The 21,630-nt window shown below is 37.5% G+C and overlaps 1 protein-coding gene across 5 annotated transcripts in view; it reads right to left on the bottom strand.

Annotated features, from left to right (window-relative positions):
• Nucleotides 1-6,880: 6,880 nt before the first annotated feature.
• The window catches only part of LOC140526994 (utrophin-like), a 262,618-nt gene continuing 247,868 nt past the window's right edge, over nucleotides 6,881-21,630 (bottom strand). For all 5 annotated transcript variants that reach the window (XM_072643607.1, XM_072643609.1, XM_072643608.1 and 2 more), the window contains 4 exons: nucleotides 20,297-20,381; nucleotides 18,284-18,376; nucleotides 10,356-10,378; nucleotides 6,881-7,199 (listed from right to left, as the gene is read on the bottom strand). In XM_072643607.1, the coding sequence (XP_072499708.1) occupies nucleotides 7,191-7,199; nucleotides 10,356-10,378; nucleotides 18,284-18,376; nucleotides 20,297-20,381 (210 nt within the window). In that variant the 3' untranslated portion in view covers nucleotides 6,881-7,190. The remainder of the gene's footprint in view (nucleotides 7,200-10,355; nucleotides 10,379-18,283; nucleotides 18,377-20,296; nucleotides 20,382-21,630) is intronic.

Below are 21,630 nucleotides of genomic sequence, written 5' to 3'. Positions count from 1 at the left end.
GCCAATTTCCTACCAACTTTTTCTGGATTCCTTGGAAACCACTGCCATTTTTATGTGCTATTAACGTATTAAAATATCCATGAGTACAGTATTAATGGGTAGCTAGGTGGCAAAATGGAGTGGCTTGAGTGCCAGCCCTAGTCAGGAAGATTCGTCTTCCTGAGTTCAAATGTGGCCTCAGACACTTACTAGCTGCGTGATCCTGGGCAAGTTACTTAATTCTTTTTGCCTCAGTTTCCCCATCTATAAAATGAGCTAAAGAAGGAAATGGCAAACCACTCTAGTATCTTTGCTAAGAAAACCCCCAATAGGGTTATGAAAAGTCAGACATGACTGAAAGGACTTGAAAAACAGGGATAAAGGAAAGTCTACGTCACTCCTTATGAGCCATGCCAATTCTTAGGTCTTGGTCTTTTTTTTTTTTTTTTTTAAGCAAAAGGTTATGCATCAGATACATCAGATGACCCCAATGCTGTTTAGCAATAAAGGTCCGTTAACTTAGTTTAATAACGTTTTAGAATGGTAGCTTTCTGGCACTGCAATCTTATTATCAAACTCTCTCAAACCACAATGTAGAATATACTCATCATATCTGTAATGATCCTGACAAATGATTTAGCCCACCCATGTTTTGCTGGTGGTTATTCTACTTAAACTCTATATTCTGAAGGTAAATTTTACTTTGAGGGCCAAATAAGCCTTTAGCCATTTCCCAAAACTGGCATATATACCTCAAAGTACCACAAAATGCAAAAAAATTTTGATCCACAAATAATGATTTCAACTTATCTTTGAGACTTCACACTTCTATATTAAATTTTTTTAAAAACATTTAAATGTCACATATGGAACAGTAACATAAAATAGAACATGTACTCACATTTATATTTTACTTTAAGTCTTACAAAACACTTCCCCCTCATGACCATTTGGAGTAGGTTGTACACGTATTATTTCTCCCATTTTACAGATGCAAAGACTAGAGACTGAAGGCTGAGAGTTTAACTGATTTAGCAATAACTGATAACGAAGTAGCATTTTACACACATCATCTCATTCAGTCTCATCCCCTTGTGAGATAAGTACTATGGTTATTATCCTCATTTTACAGATGAGGAAACAGAGGTTCTAAGAAGTCAAGCTCCTAGCACTGGTCATCATAGTTAGTTCCAGAGCTGGAACTGAAATCCAAATCTCCTGATTTTGAAAGTGTTCTTTCTGCTGTATTCATGGCAGTCTTTTTGATGCTGGATAGCATATTATACTCATCATCAATAGCAGACTCAAAGGTATTGGGGGAAACCAGAAAAAGGGGAAAATTGTAGGACTTAAACATGGAAGGGATTTTAAGAATAATTAACTCCAACCCTCTCATTTTACAACTGAATAGACTGAGGCACAGAGAGGACAAGGGACTTGCATAAAGTCATATAGGGTAGCAAGTAGCATAGCTACAGGAGTGATGAGTAGAGCCATAGGCATGTGGCTGACTCTCTGGGAGTAATTGGGCAGCTAGATGGCACAGTGGATAGAGTGCCAGGCATAGAGTTGGGAAGACTCAAAAGTTCAAATCTAGCCTTAGACACTTACTAGTTATGTGACCCTGGGCAAGTCACTTAACCCTGTTTGTTTCAGTTTCCTTTGTAAAACAAGCTGGAGAAAGAAAAATCAAACCATTCCAGTATCTTTGCCAAGAAAATCCCAAATGGGGTCACGAAGAGTTAGACATGACTGAAAAAATCACTGAACAACAACTGGGGGAGGGGAAAGTACACACAAGACGCTTAAGCTTAATCTTCATTATTTACAATTTTTCCATAAAGTCCTTAATTTTGGACAATCAACAAATCAAGCCTTGACTAGTAGAGTTTGTCAATTTCCAAGATAAATCATAAATGCTCACACTACAATTTTAACAGTCAGCCCTTACAAGTCTGTTGGAGCAGGCTCTAGTAGATTTCTGCATGATTACTCATCTGAGCACAACTCCTCAAAACTCCAAAGTTACTCAATCAATCATTCATTTAATAAATATTTATTAAGCACCTACTATAAGCCAGGCATAGTGCTAAGTGCTGGGGATACAAAAAGAGACAAAAGGCAGCCCCTGCCGCCAGGGAGCTTACAATATGGTTTTCACCTGTTGATGTGCAGGGGACAGAAGGCAAGAAGCACTCTGTGACTAGACAGTTCTATTCCCAGTTTCCAGGTTGTTTCTTGAGTTCTCATTTATGTCAAGTAGCTCACCATTTGTTGCAGTCCATGACTATTTTGTTGCACACAAATATTAAAAGTTTATCTTCTTCATAATTAAAAGAAGGGGTAGGGAATGCTAAAAATTATGGGACTGGAAATTATTCATTGCCCTGTTAACGAATCACAATACTTCAGTCTTTTAAAATGCAGCTTTGAAAAATGAGTGCTATTGCAAATTACAGTCTGTGGGTTGCCCTGGGGATTCAACATTTACAATTTAATAATTTCCATTTTCTTCTAATTATCATCTTGTTTGGTCAGAAAATGCTGCCAAACTCAGGCACCCCAATTTGTGAAAACATTCAGTTTTCATGGGACCTGTGCCCATTTCATCCACTGGCATAAGTGGAAGGGGCAGTGGCCTTGGAGGTGGGATTCACTTGGATTTCATTATTAGCTCTGACACTGCCTAATATAAGAAAAAAAGTAGCTGTCTTGACCTGCTACATGAAGCCGAAGGGATGCTCAAAATTCACACAGAGAGATGTCACCTTGTCAGAGTGAAACCAGAAGTCAGAGCCTCAGACCCCCTTTCCTGTTGTCAGGAAGCTTGGATGGAAAGATAGGTGGGTCTATAGTCAAGAAGGCGCAAATTCAAGCCATCAAGTCACTAAAATTCTGCTTCAGTTTCCTCAACTGTGAAATGGGGATAATAGCAGCACTTTCCTTCCAGGGCAATTTTGAAGAGCAAATGAAATATCTGTAAAGCACTCAGCACAATGCTTAGCTAATTTTTCTTCTTCTGTGATGTGTGACTCCTCACGACCCCATTTGGGGTTTTCTTGGCAAAGATACTAGAATGGTTTGTCATTTCCTTCTCCAGCTCATTTTTCAGATGAGGAAACTGAGGTGAATGGGTTGTGACTTGCCCAGGGTCACACAGCTACTAAGTGTTTGAGGCTAGATTTGGACTTAAGGAAATGTCTTTCTGATTCCATGCCTGGCACACTATCCACTCTGACTCCCAGCTGCCCAAATACCTAGCTAATAGCGTTTAATAAAAGCCCATTCACTCCCTTACCTTCCCTCCACCCACTACCATGTATTAACACCAGTTCCCAGATCCAGACTTTTCTCTCCCTATCCTCAATACTTGATTTAATAACCCAATTAAAACCCACCAGATTTTACTGGTGAGGGAAAGGACAGCCCCAGTCCTTCCGCACCCTCAGCTGGAGCTCCAATTCACCTGTGGTCTCAGTAGACCTTTTTCTATTATTTTTTTTTTTTGAGCTCTGTTTCCTTGTGGGAGGCTGATAGTCTGAACCTTCCTAAGTCTCTATTAAACAATTAGCTCTGTGTCCATGAACACTGAACCTCTCAAGGTCTCAATTTATCTGTAAAATGGGGATCACATAAACATATACTGGCCACCTTAAAAGACTGGTGGAGGGAAATAGTGCATGAATCTTAAAAAGCATTATATAATTGGGACTCCAGCACCTTTCCTTAAAAGTGACAATTGGAATTCTTGAGGTATTAAAAATGAAGGGCATGTGCAAGGATTATGCAAATAATCAACATTTGTATTCTTTCTAAAAGGAAAACTTAATCTGGAAAGCCTGAGGCAACTTTGGTCAAGATCTTCCTTTCCCTTTCTTTGCCCCTTTAACTTCACACCCGAGTATTAAGTAGAGGTCAAGTCAAAGTGGAGGACTCCTCTCTTATGTAGACTGTCCTCACAGCTCCTCCTTTCATTTTCCAGTCAGCCTTCCAGTGGTAGTTCAGAGCTTTGTTTTCCCAAAGGGTGTGACGTGGCCCAATTTCTGCTACTCTGGATTCTCCAGGGAAGTAGCCCAGAGCCTTCAAGCCTTTACAATCCCACAGTAAGCTCATTATTCATTAGGCAGTTTGCTCTAAGAGGCACACCTGGGGACTTAACTAGCCCTTTGATCTACAGGGAAGGATCCTTCCAGCTGGGAGTTTATCAGCAGTAAATTTCAACAAGCAACTGGAGAGCCAGGAGGTTGGCATTTACACTATAATGAGCTAAGAAATTGAGGTGGGGGGTAATTTTGGAAAACTATTTTAAAAAATACATATTACCAAGGTACAAGGAAATAATTTCAAGGTTCATTGAAGTATGTTCTCATTTCTTTCCACATTCAAATACTAACCCAACCCAGCTACTGAAATCCGGTGATTTTTGCTCCTTCAATCTGCTTTGGAGCAAAGTTACACTAAAATGCTGATTAATTTGAATTTATCTTTATGTTTCGCTTTATTTTGTCAGTCTATTGTTTGAATGTCTTTTAAACCTTGTCATGGGGAAAAAATTTTCATCCCAAGTAGACCCAAGGAATATTATTTTCTTTTTGGAAAAGTTCTATTAAAAAGTATATAGGCAGTTTTTCATCTTTATCCTATGTAATACACATGGGTTTGATCATATCAAAATATGCATTCTACAAATGCAGTGCCAAGAAATAAAGCTGAAACGGCAATCATATCCATGTGATGACATCTCTATAAAATTATTCACTAGCCAAAAAGCTGTGTACTGTAATATCAACATCACTGTAATTCTACCCTCCAAGGAACTGATTGTTTAATTTAAATTTGAAAAGTAACTGCAAATTGGTATGTGTGTGAAAGCACAAATGTACGTGTCTTATATGTGAGAGAGGAGAGAAATCACAGAACATATGTAGATTTATTGGGAAACATTATCTTTCTACATTTTTATTTCCATAAATGTATTTTCAAGCCTCTAGTTCTATCACTGAACAATAGCCCTTTTCTTAGCTGAGTAATATCAGAGCAATCTTGTTTTGAAAATTACTTTTATTCCGGATGAAAAAGAGTACGTAACCAGATTACATGGTGATGTATGATCCATTCTTTCCCATAGACTTCAAAAGAACTGTGTAACTTTTTCTAATAATTGCTGCAATATATTCCTTTTTTATTTATTATTACTCAGAGGAAGAATGTTACAATGTAGTCTTTTAAGCAGCTTTTACTCAGTAGCAGAGTAGAGGACATACTTTGCATACAAATACAGACAGAAAAACAATTTAATACATAACCTCTCAAAGTAATAACAAGACAGACACCAAATCTACAACTGTGAACTTCAGTGTTCAGGGGTATTTCTTTTTCCTTAATTAAGAAGGGGTGCTTTTCTTTTCCTTGGCTACAATATGGTCTGGTAAAAGCTAGAGACTTTGCAGAATACAGTAGCATAAAGCTATTTCCAATACTATGAATGAAGATGGGTTTGAGGTAGAAAGGCGGTCATGGCTTTCCTCTTATATAAAACAATTTTTCTTTTCAAAATATCTATGCTGCAAATAGACCCTAACCCAACCTCCCCTCCCCACCCAACCCCTTTGAAAAGAGCAAATTTTGCTAACTTTTATTTTCCTCCTGGCTGCATTCCAAGTGAGGACAAACAAAAGTGAACATGTCCTGATGATGCATTCATAAGCACACGTTCTACAATCCATGTACTCTGGTTTTTGAGGATAAGGGTCTCAGTCCATTTAGGGGCTTTCTTATGTATCTATGAGCATTACCTTGGGCAGGCTTTTGCTTTCTCTGTGTTTGGTAATCATATAGTATATTTATGTAATGGGATATTAACTTGATGCTGAACCAAAAGCCTAAATATGTACTCAGTGCAGCAGAACCCATCCTCCAAGTGTTAATTTAATTTTCATATGATCTTCCATAAGGTGCTCTTCCCCAATGCGATAATCAATGAAGGGAAATCTTCTCTTAATTAGTCTTCAAAAAGTACTTCTAAAGAAGTGATATGATCCATGTATGCACAGACTCAAACTCTATGGTTGACCACTGCATTCGGAAAAAAAAATAAAAGTTTCAAGTACTGGAAAGGACTTATTTTTTCTTTTTTTTCTTTTCTTTTTTTGTACAAAACACCCTCAGAAGGAATTAGAAGACATTCTTCTCCTTTAATATTACAATTAGTTGTGGGATTGGTTTGTATTTCCTAGCTGAAAATCTAGACCTTGGAAAGCTAGAAAGAATGTTCAAAACCTTGTTTCTGGATAAAAAAAAAAATGCTCCTTGGGAAAACTTCCATTAAATAGTTCTTTAAGATTGCACTTATACAATTAAGTCTTATTCCTCTCTAGAGTAGAATTCGACATGAATCTTTAAGAATGAACAGTTCCTTAAAAAAAGATTATTCCACAAGAAATGTTGTGCCATGTAGTGAAAGTTTTGGAGGGGAGTGTGCCATTGTTAGTGAACTTAAACAGTTTGCATACAGTGGTGGTGAGATCCTAATTCTTAATAAATAACATCTGAGTGAATTAACTGAGCCACGTATTATTGTGGCTAGTCTTGGAAAAGAATTCTAGGCTCTTCAGATACCTCAGTCAATGGCGGATGTGTGTCAATAAACTCAGCAGCATGGTCAAAATGTCAGTAGATAATGAAGTCATTGTCCAAAATAAATGTGAGGAGCAGAAAGGAATGTATAAATGTAACATTTGGCTTCTAATTATTATATGCAATTCTCTTCCTGGTTATCAAAAAAGAAGGTACAATAATATAAAGCCCCCATCCCCTTTCCCAATGCTGTATATTTATACAAATCAAGGACAAATGTATAACCATTTCTAAATACCTCTATTAATTTACAGTTGCATAGAAATGGAAGGATAAAACAAAAACTTTTTATTATTAAAAACATAACATCCCCCCATCTTTGGATCTTGTTTTACTCTTTCAGTAGAAGACATAGTCAGAGTGAAAAAATGTAGTCTCTTTAAGGTATTACAGGAGAGTGAAAACATGTCGTCTCTTCAAGGTGTTACAGGAAAATGAAAACATGTCGTCTTCAAGGTGTTACAGGTGTCATGCAGTCTTATTCAAGGGGATTTGGAATTAGAACTTACCAAAAATTAACTATATGCTAAGAATTTACTATATGTTACCAAGTGTTGGCCAGCCAGACGAATGCTTTAATTTTCCTGTGGGATGAAAAACAGCAATGTCAAGACAGTATTTCCAAACACAACCCTAGTGGTAGCTCAGATCTTCAAAGAAAAAATAATGACCCAGCCTATCTCTCTCTAAGTAGGTCAGACCCTTTAGTCCTGTCTGATGCCCATCCTTTCCACCAGCCTTGTCACATTATTGTCACCTAGTCATCTTCCAGTCACTGTAACATTTGGAACTGTTCTCTCCTTTTTGGGAGGGAAAATTATTTTTCTATCAATACAATGACCCTAAGATTAAAGTAAGATCATGAGAACTGACAATAATAGTAGTTAGCATTCATAGTGCACTGTAGGTTTGCAAAGCACTTTACGTATATTAGTATCTCACTGGATCCCCACAACAATCTTGTAAGGTAAATGCTATTATTATCCCCATTTTATAGATAAGCCAACTGAGACTCTGAAGCTTGTCAGTGTCAATGTCATTTTCAGGTCAGCACTTGAGATACTAGGCCATCTACCCAAAAGATTGTGTTCCCACCTGCTGGAAAACTTAATGGCCCATACCAAATTGCCCTGATGGAAGAATAAAACCAGTATGGGATGGTGAAAGTGATTCCTGGAAAATATGGAACATGATACAGTAATCCTAACATGTCTCTGTGAAAAAAGCATGAGGTAGGGAGTGATGGGGGTCAAGAGATGAGGAAAGACCTAGGGCTGCAATGATGAGTGATTAGATGAAGGACTCAGTGTCGTTTTGAAAATGTACGTATCCCAAATCATGAAGGCCCTTCTAGGACATGGGGAAAGCAGCTCCGCAGACACTTGGTCTCTCACCTGCAGCCAACGTCACTGTCTACGCACCATCTAACTCAGGCCTACACAACATACACTTGGGGCCCGCCAAAAGATTTTAGGTGACCTGAGAAAAATGTAGATGTCAAACAGGCCCTACACTGCGCAGGCATGGTGTAGTATAATGGTTCTGCTCATCACAAAAGGTAGAGCCTTTTCTTTTTCCCCAAATTGCATTTCCATGTTCCACATACATGCTCCATTAGCATCCCCTGTCTATTCATGGACAATTAGCTATTCTGCACCGCACATAAAATCAGAGAAGGATTTTTGCAAGCCCATATTCCCCCAAAGGGCATAAGTCAAGAGAGACATTTCGTCCTGTTCACATTTTATAGTTTTATGTGCACTAGAGACAATTTTCTCAGAAAGTGATTACCCAGATCTAGATTAGGAAGAACATTTCCTCATCACCCCCTCATTTTTCCTCATATTTTTACTGCCCAGAGAAACAATCAGTTTCAAATTTTAACACTTGTTATCCATGTTGGCAATAGTGTGGGGTTAAAAGATTTCTGAATTATTTCTACAGATATTGGGAAAGAATGTTAGACCTGGAATCAGGTGAGGTTTGGTTATAAATCTCCCTAAAACTTACTAACTGTTCAGGCAGGGAGAGTCACTTAACCTAGCAGAGACTCAGCTTCTTTACTCATTAATAGGAACAATGATACTTGCACTTACAATGATATGATAAGGATGAGTATGTATATGTAAAAATAAGGCATCTAGGTGGTACAGCTGAAAGAGTGCTGAACCTGAAGTCGGGAAATCTGAGTTCAAATCTGGGCTCTGACACTTGCTAGGTATGTGACTATGAACAAGGCCCAGTATTCTCATCTGCAAATGGGATAACAGTAATACCTAGTTCACAGAGCTTTTCTGAAGATAGGTAAAGTGCTTTAAAAACCTTCAAGTCCTATACAGGCGAAAGCTACTATTACTGTTGTTAGTAAAAATAAAGTACTTTATAACCTTAAAGCACTTATGTTTATACCCACAAGGGCAATAATCTATGCCAATTCTTGTCCTTAATAACTATAGATTTGGGGAGTTAGATCTATCTGTAAGAGCCCAAAAACCTTAATAATTTATAATGACAAGAATTTGTAAACCTGAAAAGTTAGGAGTAGGGGCCAATTTTGTGATAAAACACTCATTTCTTGAATTTTCACCAAGGGAAATACCTGATGAGTTTCATTGTTTTGTTATTTATTTCCTATTTCTCCTATATATAGGTTGCCCTTGATACATGTATTTGCACATTGTCTCCCTCATTAGACTCTAAGGTCCTTGAGGGCAGGGACTATCTTTAGCCTCTCTTCATAGCCACTCCCAGTGTTTTAGCATGGTGCCCAATAGCCCCTTAATAAAAGTATACTGACTGACAAGAGAAAGCGAGAGGCAGCAATATATAATGACAAGAACACGACTGGGAGTCAGGAAACTGGATGGTTCAGTTCCTAGTTTGGCAAGTAATCAGACAGATAAGGTGAGGGAGCTGCCACCCTCTCTGGGCCTCCATCTCCAAAAATAAAAAGAGCAGAGATGAACAAGATGATCTCCAAGGTTCCTCTTGTCATTCTCACTAACTTCCTGACTCTACGTCTGAGGTTTCCAAGGGTTCAAAATAATGTTTTGAGGCAACTCAAAAAAAAAATGTTTTTTATGTCTTTAATGAGAGCAAAAGGACACAGAAAAATACTTTTCTACCAGCTTATCACTTTTGTGTGGCACTTTTCTATTAAAAACTGTAACCATGATGTAGATAGAGCAGTTCTTATATTACCATTTTATGAAAAATACTGAAAAGTCATAAGGTAAAACCACTGAAGGGTTATATCCAAGCAAGATTTAAAATTAAAACTGGTTTTCTTGAGGAACAAAAAGCACTTTTGTGGCATTCGATTAATATTTTTTTTAAAGTCAGCCACTGTGACAGCTGTATTGGATTGCCATCTTCTCCAGAAGAAGACTTAGTAGAACAATAGTTCTGCATTTTTGTTCTGGGAGACTGCACCCCAAGCACATACCACCATGAATGAGCTCTCTAACACCACACAGAGCACTGAACACATGGCACTCTGGGCTTTCTCTACAATGAAAAGGCATCTTGAGGCACTGACTTGATAGCTTTCCCCCCCACATCACTGACAAACTACCATAACGAGTCAAGCAGCATTTAAATGTCAAACAGATCTCCTCCTTTATGTGAGCAGCACAGCATATGGGACATGGTGAAAAACACCCCTGAAAAAGCCAGGGAAGCCCATCTACCTCTTCTCTCAGTAACACCACAACAATCCATTCAAGAGGCTCATTTCTTACCTGGCTGCTGCCAAAGAAGTTTGCTGGAAATGAAAACAAGAGAAATCAATTAGAGAAACGTCCGTAAATACGGAATCGTCAGGGCTGTCTAAAATGCATCTGGTTTGCCGACAACATGATTTGAGACATGCAGATGTACAGCATTTACCACTGTGTGTAAGATAATGGCCCAACGGTTAGGCTGAAGATAAGAATAGAAAATTTTTTTGTTTATTTAAATGATTTAATGAATCCCAAGTTTTTTTCAAGTTAGTTTTCCCATCTGCTTTAAGAGGCAAATTTCCCATCAAACTATGCAGAACATTATGCTAGTCTTTTCAAATAAGAAAAATAACAAAACATCTGATGAGTACGAAAGCTTTGCAAGAACCTCTAAACTCTTATTTTAGTTACATCACTTTCTGCCATGTTAAATCGATGGTACATCAAAACGGAGCTGATTTCAAATAATGTGCTTAATGGGCAAATCCAGAGCACACTCTTTTGGAAGTGAGTCTTCTATTTTCAGCATCTCTTTCCAACAACAATGTTTGTAACTTACCATTTGTTCACATGGTGGGCAGCATAACCTCTTCTCTTCCTGAGCCCCCAACTACGGCATTATTCCACCCTTTCCCACTTAACAACAGATAACTTGTCTTTCTACTTTTACTGAGATTGAGGCAGTTTAACAAACTCCTCATCATTCATCCTAGATGTTTAAAAATTTCTCTACATTTTATTCCATCCTCTTCTTAGGCCAAAATGAGTCTAGTTCTATCAGGTCCAGGGAGTTAATTTAAGTGTTCTTGTATCAATAAAATAACAATTCCCCTAGTTTCTGGTGGTCTTGCACACACCCCCCTCCTCCCCAAATGAGTATACTTTCAAACAAGCCTCAACTACACCTTGGGGGCAGGGTATGAAGGTGGATGATAGAGGCTAAATCTGTGACTGACTTGAACATTGGATTCCTATACTAATTCAAATGAACACTTTGCTCCTTACAGTCTTAAGAGAGTTATCCGGAGGCACTAAGAGATTGATTTTCCCTGTCACACTCAGTGTGATGTCATATGCTGACATCATATGATCAGTATATGTCTGAGGCAAGACTTAAACCTAGGTTTTACTGATTGAGACCAGTTCTCAAATTCTTCTCTGCCTTAGGGAGTAGTAGCATATGTACTGAAGCATAATAATGGATTGTCATGTGGTTTCTTGGGTGATAAAGCTATGTTTTCATTACAAGTGACAAAGAAGCATATTAATTAGCCAAATCTATAATTCAATCCATTTTGCTCTATATCATCATTTCTCAATCAGTAGGATATATTGGTTGCTTTACCTGTATGTAGCTTATAGAAATTTATTTTTTAAAAAGGAAGGAGGGAAATGAATGAATTGACTAGAATTTTAGTTTTGGATGACTGTCACCAACATATAAATATATCCAGACCCAGTCAGAACAAGTCAGCAGGCACAATAATAAAAAGGCATTTTTTTGTCAATCCACCAGTAAAATACTTAGCATGCTTCATTCATTGCTCAGGCTCTACCTCATTAAAATAGTAGGGGAAGGGAAAACAAGAATTGATTTTTAACTTTAAAAATCCATTCATTAAAACAGGTTAAGCAAGTTCACAAGTGAGTGAACCAGCAACAACACTAAGAAGAAATTATTCCCATTCTAAAATTCAATGGGGCATGTGTGTGTGTGTTCATCCTTCGTTGCTGAAGAAGACCATGCCATCAGAGAAATGATGACATGACTAGAACTTGACTTTCTTTTGAGTGAGAGAGGGCTATGCAGGTCACCAGCCTCACTTCTCCTCCAGAGCCATCTGAATCCAGTGACCAGATATTCATCAGGATGACTGGAGATGACCCATGATGAGGCAATTGGGATTGTGACTTGCCTAAGGTCACACAACCAGTGAGTGTCAAGTGTCTGAGGTGAGATTTGAACTCAGGTCCTCCTGACTCTTGCACTGGTGCTCTATCCACTGTACTACCTAGCTGCTCCCTCCCCACTGTGCTATTTCCTTGAAATTTCCCCACCTGGTTAATCCTGAGCCTTGTTTTTTTTTTTGTTTTTGTTTTTTAACACCCTGAGACTATGGGACTGGCTGTCAGATTTGACTCATGTGTAGAATCAAACTGAGTTAAGGTAGTTTTTTCCCTCTGTTATGATATGGTATTTTTACAAATTTCTACAATCAAGAAGTTTTGTAAGTACAGTACTAAATCTATTAAATAAAAGACTGATATTGGAACATCTCTGAATTAGTATAATAGGATACAACAAGTATGAACATCTTTTAAAATTTTCACCTATATTTGTGGTCAAAATATAATAATGCCATCCTCCTAATGAGGAAATTATTAAACAAAATAATAAGACAGATATAATATGAAATTTTCTAAATAAAAAGAACAGTAAATGTTGAGAAGGCACAAAGAACCCTACAAAGGCAATAGATACAGGATATATTCAGGATCTGTGGAGTTAGCTTTCCAGAGGACAAGAATGCTCCAGTGACTGGTAAATGTACCCAGATGCAGGTGCATCAAAAATATTTCATGTCAAAGTAGTCATTCATCTCATTTATGTAACTTATAAACATAGAAAACTTTTAAAATAAAGATTTCCAGCTCAGTTCAGAGTAGTAACTGACATGTGCTACTGTTAACTTTTAATTCACAAAAGGGACGAAAATTCAAGATGAATATAAAAATGAATTCAAGCTATACTAGTCACATACTGTTTCCAAGCTCTTGTTAGTTATAGCTGCTATAGGGACTGGTCTTATTTTAGAAGAGTGCCAGTTTTGCTTGTTGGAAAAATCTTCCAGAGAGGTCAATGATGACTTTATAAAATGCTTGTTCAAGAAATATGTAATTCCTTTAAAATGCCATTGGAAAACTAAATCTACTTTATTCAGATTGGATAAGCAATAAATGTTTACTGTTGATGACAGTGATAGGAGCACTATCAGAGAAGTGTCTTTAAATATATGAAGCCAGCAAATACTTATTAAGCACCTACTATGTGCCAGGTACTGCGTTAGGGGCTAAAGACATAAAAACAAAAGCTAAACAGTTTCTGATTAAAGAAGCTTATATTATGATAGGGCAATCAATCATACATATGCCAAATATGTACAAAGTGGGAGAAATTTTCAGAGATGGTGATCATTGAAAGGAATTTCAGAGTTCTTCAATGGAAAATCTGTCAGTGATGGCAAGGTCAAGGCTGTGACTGTTTTGGTGTGGAGAAGAGGTAGAATGGAGGAGTTAAATCATGGAGGTGAGTGGATTGAGAAAACTGGGAGGTTAGTACATTTGAGAGAATAGTAATGTGGAATTTAACATATGTGCACTCTCTCTCTCCTTTTCTGTTTTCTTATATAATCTTATTTAATGATTCCTTCCCTCCCAGCTGCCTACAAACATACCCAAGGTTGTTAATAGTTAACATTTCTTCTTTTTAGAACTGCTTGTTCATATTCTTTTACCACTGATCTATAGGGGTGTTATATATCTGTATTAAGTCACTACATATGCTGCTTATCAGAATCTTAACATAGATATTTGATGCAAATATTTTTCGCCATAATTGACAGTTTTCTTTTCTATATACAAGCTGCAAAATTTTATGCAAAACTAATTTTCAAGTAATTAAAATAGTCTCTTTTAGCTTTTTTGGTTAAGAAATATACCATCAGAAAACTCAATCAATGAACATTTTTATAGTTAGAGTTAATTTCTTCCAAGGGGAATTTTATTTTTACCACATGAATTTGTTTTTCTATTTCCCAAATAACTGCAAAAAAGCCTGAACCAAGTTAGCTAAAGAATTGTTCCTTCCCAAAGGCCAGTTAATTAATGTAACATAAGGAAAGCATATGCCAAGAGGGTAAAAATAAACCCCAAAAGAAGTTCAGTAATTACATTTAATACTGTCCACTTTTCAACATTTGCAGAATGTGCAGCTCATAAACAGACTGTATTTCGGCTCTTTACACCAGTAAATGTCTGTGATTAACATCACCCATAGAGTACAGGAATAATCCTGAAGGGCTGCAATTTTGCAGCTGTAATGCCTCCACATATTGCCAGTATAAAGGAGTGAGCCTCAGATTGAGAAGTCCCAGAAGTTGAAATCCATTAATACATTCCAGGCATTCTCAAGATGTGCTACAAGTCAACAGGATACTGAGTCCAGACCAAGGGTAACTTGAACAACGTAGGGCTGTTGAAAATTGCATTTTTTTCTTTCTTTTCTTTTTTTTGGGCAAATTTAACCTTCAGGATCTTTTCTAGGCTTATAATTATATGGTTATGTTCCATTTTGGATTTTAATGAAAATCTCCTTTATTAGGTTACAAGTCTATAGTGCTAAAAATACTCAGAAGTCAAAGCATATCGTTTAGCTATTAATTTCTACAGATGAACTTCCAGAGAATGAGGTTGATTTACCATGATGATGGAAATTTTAACTATGTATTTTTATTCACATAAAAGCTAGACACTCTTGGACTTCCCATTAAATACACACTGCCAACTCACTTTTTTCACAATGGCCATTATATATTCTATAAGGATTAGATTTATGAACTTTGTTTGGTACAGATGATATTATTTGGGTACTGTAAAAAGGAGCCCTCAACTGAGGTTTATAACTTTGAGGTTTTAGTATTAGGTCTGCGAACTAGGGCAAGCCCCCCTTCTCCACTTTGAAACTCTAATTTCTACATCTGAATGATGGTGATAATAACACTCGGATTTCTTAACTCACATGGTGGTTGTAAAGATTCACTGAGATCATGCATATAAAACGCTCTGTCAACATTAAGCACTACATAAATGGAATCTATCCTAATTAGGAGATATGAATTTATGTAAATCATCGTGTCATTTAGTGGACTGATTGTACTAAAATTTCAACCAGTCATTAAATAATTCAAATTCCTAAGGCATAAGCACTAAAAATGTATTAGTGTAACAAATTTGGTTTATTTTCTATTGTAACTGATATAATGACTACAAAAACCCACACAACCTTTAAAATCAGTGTAAATTGGTTGTGGCGGATGACCTTGAACTTAATTTCTTTAGCAAACAATCAAACAAAATGCTGTGTTATCTATGTGGTGTATGTGTTTGTGTGTGTTTCCCCATTAGGAAATTAATTTAGCAAATATATGCTTTCTTTTATAAGCTTCTTCAAAGCCAAAGAAAGGCTATGTTGGAGATAAAGAGCATATTTTAATAGGGTTCAGTAGAGTATGAAAAGCTGAATCCCAGGATTCCATCTAACTATCGTGAAAGGGATCACATACATCTTTTTTGATGGCCATATTGTTTCTGTACTTGTGGTACTACAAAAGAAATCTTTGACATTTATGATTAGATAACAGGTGAGTTTACCTTTCAAAATTAAATTTTCACTCTTCTATGCTGTCTTTTTCTAAGAAATGACAGATTTTTACATGTCTGATAATGTATTCTGTCTAATCTAGGAGTGTGTTTACTAGACAGAAAAGGGAGAAACATGGTATTTTTGTTTTATATAATAACTCAAGTTTCTATACTTTTACAATTTATAGTGTTTTCCTCACAATAACCCCCCTAAGGTCCATGGTTCAACTGACCACTCACTGATAGGATACTAATTTAGGTGCTAGAGATACAAAGATTAAAAGAAATGACAGTCTCTGTCATCAAGGATGTGGATCTTGAAGGAAGAATGGGATTACAACAGGTAAAAATGGGGAGCAAGTACAACTGCAGCTATGGGGTGCAGCATGTACAAAGGCAAGAGAATGGGCACAATGTAGAGTGTTCAAAGATGAACTGTATAAATACAGCTAGAAAGTTAGACTAAAGTCAGAACGCAATCTTAAATGCTGAGAAAATGAGTATCTTGGAGACAATAAAGAAATACAGAAGCTCTCTGACCAAGGGAGTGACTGGTATATTAAAAAAGACTGTTTTGACAGTATTGAAAAAAAAATGAATTGGAGAAGAAGGGTGAAGCACAGAGACCAGTTAGTAAGCTATTAGAATAGCACAGGCAAGAGGTAAAAATACCTGAATCAGGACAGTAACAAAGGTCATGTAAATGAAAGGATGTTGCCAAGGTAAAAAGAAAGGACAAAATATGTCCTAGTGGGTGGGGAAAAAAGGAAAGTGTCAGAGAATTCCAAGGCATTGAACCTGGTGACAGGAGGGCTGTGAGGCCATCAACAAAGATCGTGGTACCTGCACCCTTATTGACTGAAACCTGATTGGCTGAAAGAACTCAGAATATCTAGCATGGAAAAGAATCAAAGCAGACATAAAAACTACTTTCAAGTATCTGAAGGACTATGCTGTGAAGTAAAGGTTAGAATTGTTTTGCTTGACCCTAAAGGACAGAACCAGGAACAGTACAGAGAAATGGCCAAAGGTATGCTTGAAGTTATGAAAAATTTCCTAACAAATAGAGTGGTCCAAAAATAGAACTGACTGCATGACAGGTGGTAGATTCTCCCTTTTTGGAAATATTCAAGCAGTGGTTGGTTGTCAGATATGTTATAGGAGGGAATGCCTTTTATAAGCATTGGAATAGATGCCAGTTGAGGGCCCCTCCAATTCTCTAAATCTATGGTTCCGGAAGAGAAGTTAGGAGAGGTAAAGGTTTTTCGTCAGATAACTTTCTGACATTCTGAGTTCAAGGAGGGTCAACAAATAATATTTAGCCAATAGCTAGAATTTCAGGAATTGTCCTCAGGGGAAATTCTGGGGTGGAGACAGAGGCTTAGGCCTCTTCTAAAAAATATTATTACCCCATTTTAATGGTGAGGAAACTTAAGTTTCAGAATATGTCCATGGGGGACAGGGCCAGAAAGTAAAGAAGAAAGAGTTTGGAGCCCTTGTCTTCTGACTCTAAGGTCAGCCCTCTTTCTCAGCATCTCATGTTGGTCTAGTCCAGAGGAGTCAATAAGAGTTAATGGTCATGTAGTGCTTGCTCTGTGCCAGACACTGGCTTAAGCACTTTACCAATGTTATTGCATTTGATCCTCATGACCACCTTGCAAGCTAGGTGCTGTTACTGCCCTCATTTTACAGGTGAGGAAACTGAGGCAAACAGATTTTTTTTTTAAGTGACTTGTGCAGACTAAGACAAAAAACTGAGATTGGTTTCAAAGAAATCATCTTCATTAAATATTTGAATTAATTTCTGATTAGTTACTTTCTAGACTTTTCAAATACAATTAATAAGAAACACTGAAAATTTTTCCCTTGGATTCTTTCTTGTCATTCATTTGCCCAAGTGCTGTCTTTTTCCGATGAGACTTAAACTTGTGATACTCAACATCAGTGCTTTGCACCAAAATGGTTCCATTTCAGTGCAACAGGAGAAAAAGGAATAGAAATAGGAAAAAAAAAAAAAAAACAAGACAGGACAAGTCCTAAAAAACACAAACACTTTCTGCAGCTGCATCTGATGGTTACACCCGGGATGCTAAAAGGCAGGAATTTCCGAACAGTAAAGAAAATTCCATTAGAATCTTGTTCTTTCCTTTGCCATATTACTAAAAGCTCCTCTTTGAAAGATTGTGGTTTCCTTAATATAGGATATATTAAGGAAGACATTTTTTTCCCTAAAAACCTATCTACGATTCTATCTGGCTTCATTTTGCCTTCTGCAGAGTGTACGAAATAAACTCAAGAAGTATAGGATTATGTTGTCATTCCATATTGGTGCTGTGATTTTATCAAGGTTAAAGTTTTGGCTTTCCAATGTCAATATAATGTGTTTGTGACTTGTTCCTAAATAATATTTAGTCTTGTTTTCAATATTGCTTTTTGTTATCTTAATAAAGAAAAGAGAGAGGGGGAGGATGTGGGAAACAAAGAAAGGAAAAATAAACAAGAAGATTCAATGATCCTCAACTTACAGGAACATGCTGGAAAGGTATTGTGGATTTGTTCCATAACATCTGCCACCTGTCTGCTGATACTTTGAGGTGGGTCCAACGAGTCATCTTCATCTATGACAACCAGGGACACAGTGAATTTAATACAGAGAAAAAGGGATAACATACATTCTGAAATGAACCTCTATTCAACCTTCCAGTTTGACCTGACTTGGGTACCCCAAATATTCACACGGACTCTCTGTGCCCAACCTGTGGCAGAGCATTCCGAGCTCATATTGGTCTGCTCAGTCACAGTCAGACTCACAGAAATTTCCCTTTATCGTGACGTCATTTTGGCCTTCTTCGAAAAGAAAGGAAAACAACCCAACCAACTAGCCAACCAACAACTTGGGTAGAAAGCACTAGATCACTATGAGGGTTCACTGCTAAGATATTTCTCACTGAGAACTGGCAGTTCTGGGAGATAAAATGAGAATTTACAGATTTCAAGAGAAATCTGGTATAAATTTTTGTATGAATGTTCATCAAATGTAGAAATTTGCTCCATGAAACTGTGTACTAGGAGAAAATGAAAATTAGCTGGAGGAGATTCCACTTAGGAGTCACAAATTGATTATTTTACTTACTTTGAAATACTTTCTCATGTGCAAAGACCATTCTACCTCTTAATCTCTTTTCTTAACTTTTCTACCTCTTTTTGTCCCCAGCTTATATTTTCCATAAAATTTAGGCCCATTCTGTAAAGTATTTAATATTCTTTTTTAAAAAGTAAATATTTAAAATAATAAAGTTCTTTCATTAGCTCTTCTTTTAAGGTAAAGAAAAAACCAATAAAATAAGCAGATGATTTTAAGCACTGGTTAATGTCTTTCCTACTACATTATACTGCTATTTGTAATACTCTGAATATGGGTACATTTTAAATTCTAATAGCCTTTAAGTGTGATACCTTTTGGGAGGTAGGGATTGCCTTTTTCTATACAAAGATGACATTCCTGAACACCCACAAGTAGTCATGATTTACAGAGATATTCCAAAATTGGGAACAGGTCATTCAGACTTCCTTTCTTACTCTCTTCCAAGATCAATTGCACCCACTACTGACACGGTGACCTAGGATGGCTCAAGGTCAGCTCTCCAGCAAGTTCTAACTGGCCTGTCAAGCGAACAAACCTACAACGTGGCCAGTATTTTGACTATACGTTCACCAACTAACTGGCTGCAGGCAGGCATGGAGAAAAATGCCTAGTGAGTACATGAACCACAGAGTATAAGACAAAATCACAGCTGTATCTCGACTTTTCCTATACTACTTACACATCTAGAGCAGGAACGGCCCTCAGAGGCAGCTAGTCCAATAGTGCTACATATATGTATATATAGCACTTAGATATAACTGCTATATGCTAGATACTGGGCTATCTCATTTGATCCACTCAACAACCCTGGCAGGGAGGTTGAGGAACCTGAGGTAAATGGAGGTTAAGTGACTTGCCTAAGGTCATACAGCCAGTAAATATCTGAGGCCAGGTCTGAATTCAGGTTTTTCTTATTATAGGTTGGCACTCTATCCATTACTGCCTGAGCTAATAAGTCACTAGCTCAGAGACACACATGTATTAAGCCACCAATCTCAGACATTCGTGTTGTTTTTTTTCCCTCAAGCAGTTGCCTAGGGCTCAAAGGTCCATTCTTGCAGAAAGTTAAACGACAAAATAAGAGCGATTATTTTGTCTCCATAGACATAGGGAACGCACCTTGAAACACTGACAGAAATTCAGGGTGGATGCTCAAAGGAAACTGGCTACATGCTACAAGCAAGCCTACAACAGACTGTCAAAACCAACATCTTATTTTTTTCTGCATTGTTACATGAGATTTCCGTTTACTTTAGAATGTACAAAAATTCTCTTACCTAAAGTCGCCAATATATACCAACTATGTTAAATCATCATTTTCCATATTTATCCACTCATCAACTGGTGCACCAACCCCTAACCCCCTTTTAGGAGGAACTGTGATAACACCAACCTGTTGGCACAGAGCTGTCATCGCCCAGTGATGAATCTTGTGATGATGGAGGGGTTTCTTCATTGATCCTTGGAAATGGTTCAGTCTACAAGAGATTCCAAAATACCACCCATGATTCAGAGAATAAAGCAATATAATTTTTTAAAAATCTCATCACTGAAAATTTTAAAATAAATGACTACAAACCTCAGTCCTAATTTTTGAAACTCATTTTGAGAGTGCTAAACTCACCTACAAAACCTAATAATTAGCATCATAGAATTGTCGTGGGTTTTTTTCCTTAGCCTTTTTTATGTCAGTCCATCTTAGTCTTCCTTAGTCTCAACATGATATTGTCTTGTTCCCCAAATAAAGAGCATATGGGTAGGGAAGGACCACACAGTTCTTTTGTATCCCAGGTGTCTATAGTGTAGAAAAGTCTTCCAATAGTAAGGAACCTTCAGCCCTCCTCCTTTTCATACAGCACTATCCTCACAACTCTGTGAGACAGATACTGCAAACATTATTTTGTAGACCAAGAGTTTGAAGAGAATTTGCCCAAGGTAACACGAGGAGCGTCACAGGCAGAACTGAAACCAGGTCTCACAATACCATGGAGAAAAAAGTACTGGATTTGAAGTCAGAGAATGTGGACTGAAATCCTGATTCTACTGCTTACTGTTTGACTTTGAGTACATCAATTCACCTCTGGGGGCTTCAGTTTTCTTATCTGTAAAATGGGCTGTGAGATTGGGGGTGAGGGTGAGGGAGGCATGCTTAAGATCCAGGTTTCAATTTAGGACTGGAAGGCCTTTTTGTGCTGCAACACCACCCTCATCATCGTGGTCATCACTGCAGTTACCACTCAAATAGCACCTACTATAATGGATGCCTTGGGCAACTCGGTGGTGTAGTGGAAAGTGGGCCAGCCCTGGAATCAGAAGGACCTGAGTTCAAATCCAGCTTCAGATAACTTACTTGCTGTGTGACCCTGGGCAAATCACTTAACCCTGTTTGCCTCAGTTTCCTCATCTGTAAAATGAGTTGGAGAAGGAAATGGCAAATGACTCCAGTATTTTTGCCAAGAAAACCTTAAATGGGGTCACAAACAACTGGATACAACTTAATGACTCAACAACAACAACATTCCAGGAACTGCATTAAGAACTGTGCATACATTATCCCATTCACTCTTCACAACCACTCTGGGAAACAGGTATTAATATGATGTCCACTTTGCATATGACAGCAATAAGAGTAACAGCGAGCATCTCTATAGCACAGGGATTGTACTAAGTATTTTACAATTATCATTTCATTTGATGCTTGCAACAGCCCTGGGAGATGGCTGCTTT

Source organism: Notamacropus eugenii, chromosome 2, assembly GCF_028372415.1.
Source record: "Notamacropus eugenii isolate mMacEug1 chromosome 2, mMacEug1.pri_v2, whole genome shotgun sequence".
Classification (NCBI taxonomy): Eukaryota; Metazoa; Chordata; class Mammalia; order Diprotodontia; family Macropodidae; genus Notamacropus; species Notamacropus eugenii.
This window is presented reverse-complemented; position numbering and strand designations above follow the sequence as displayed.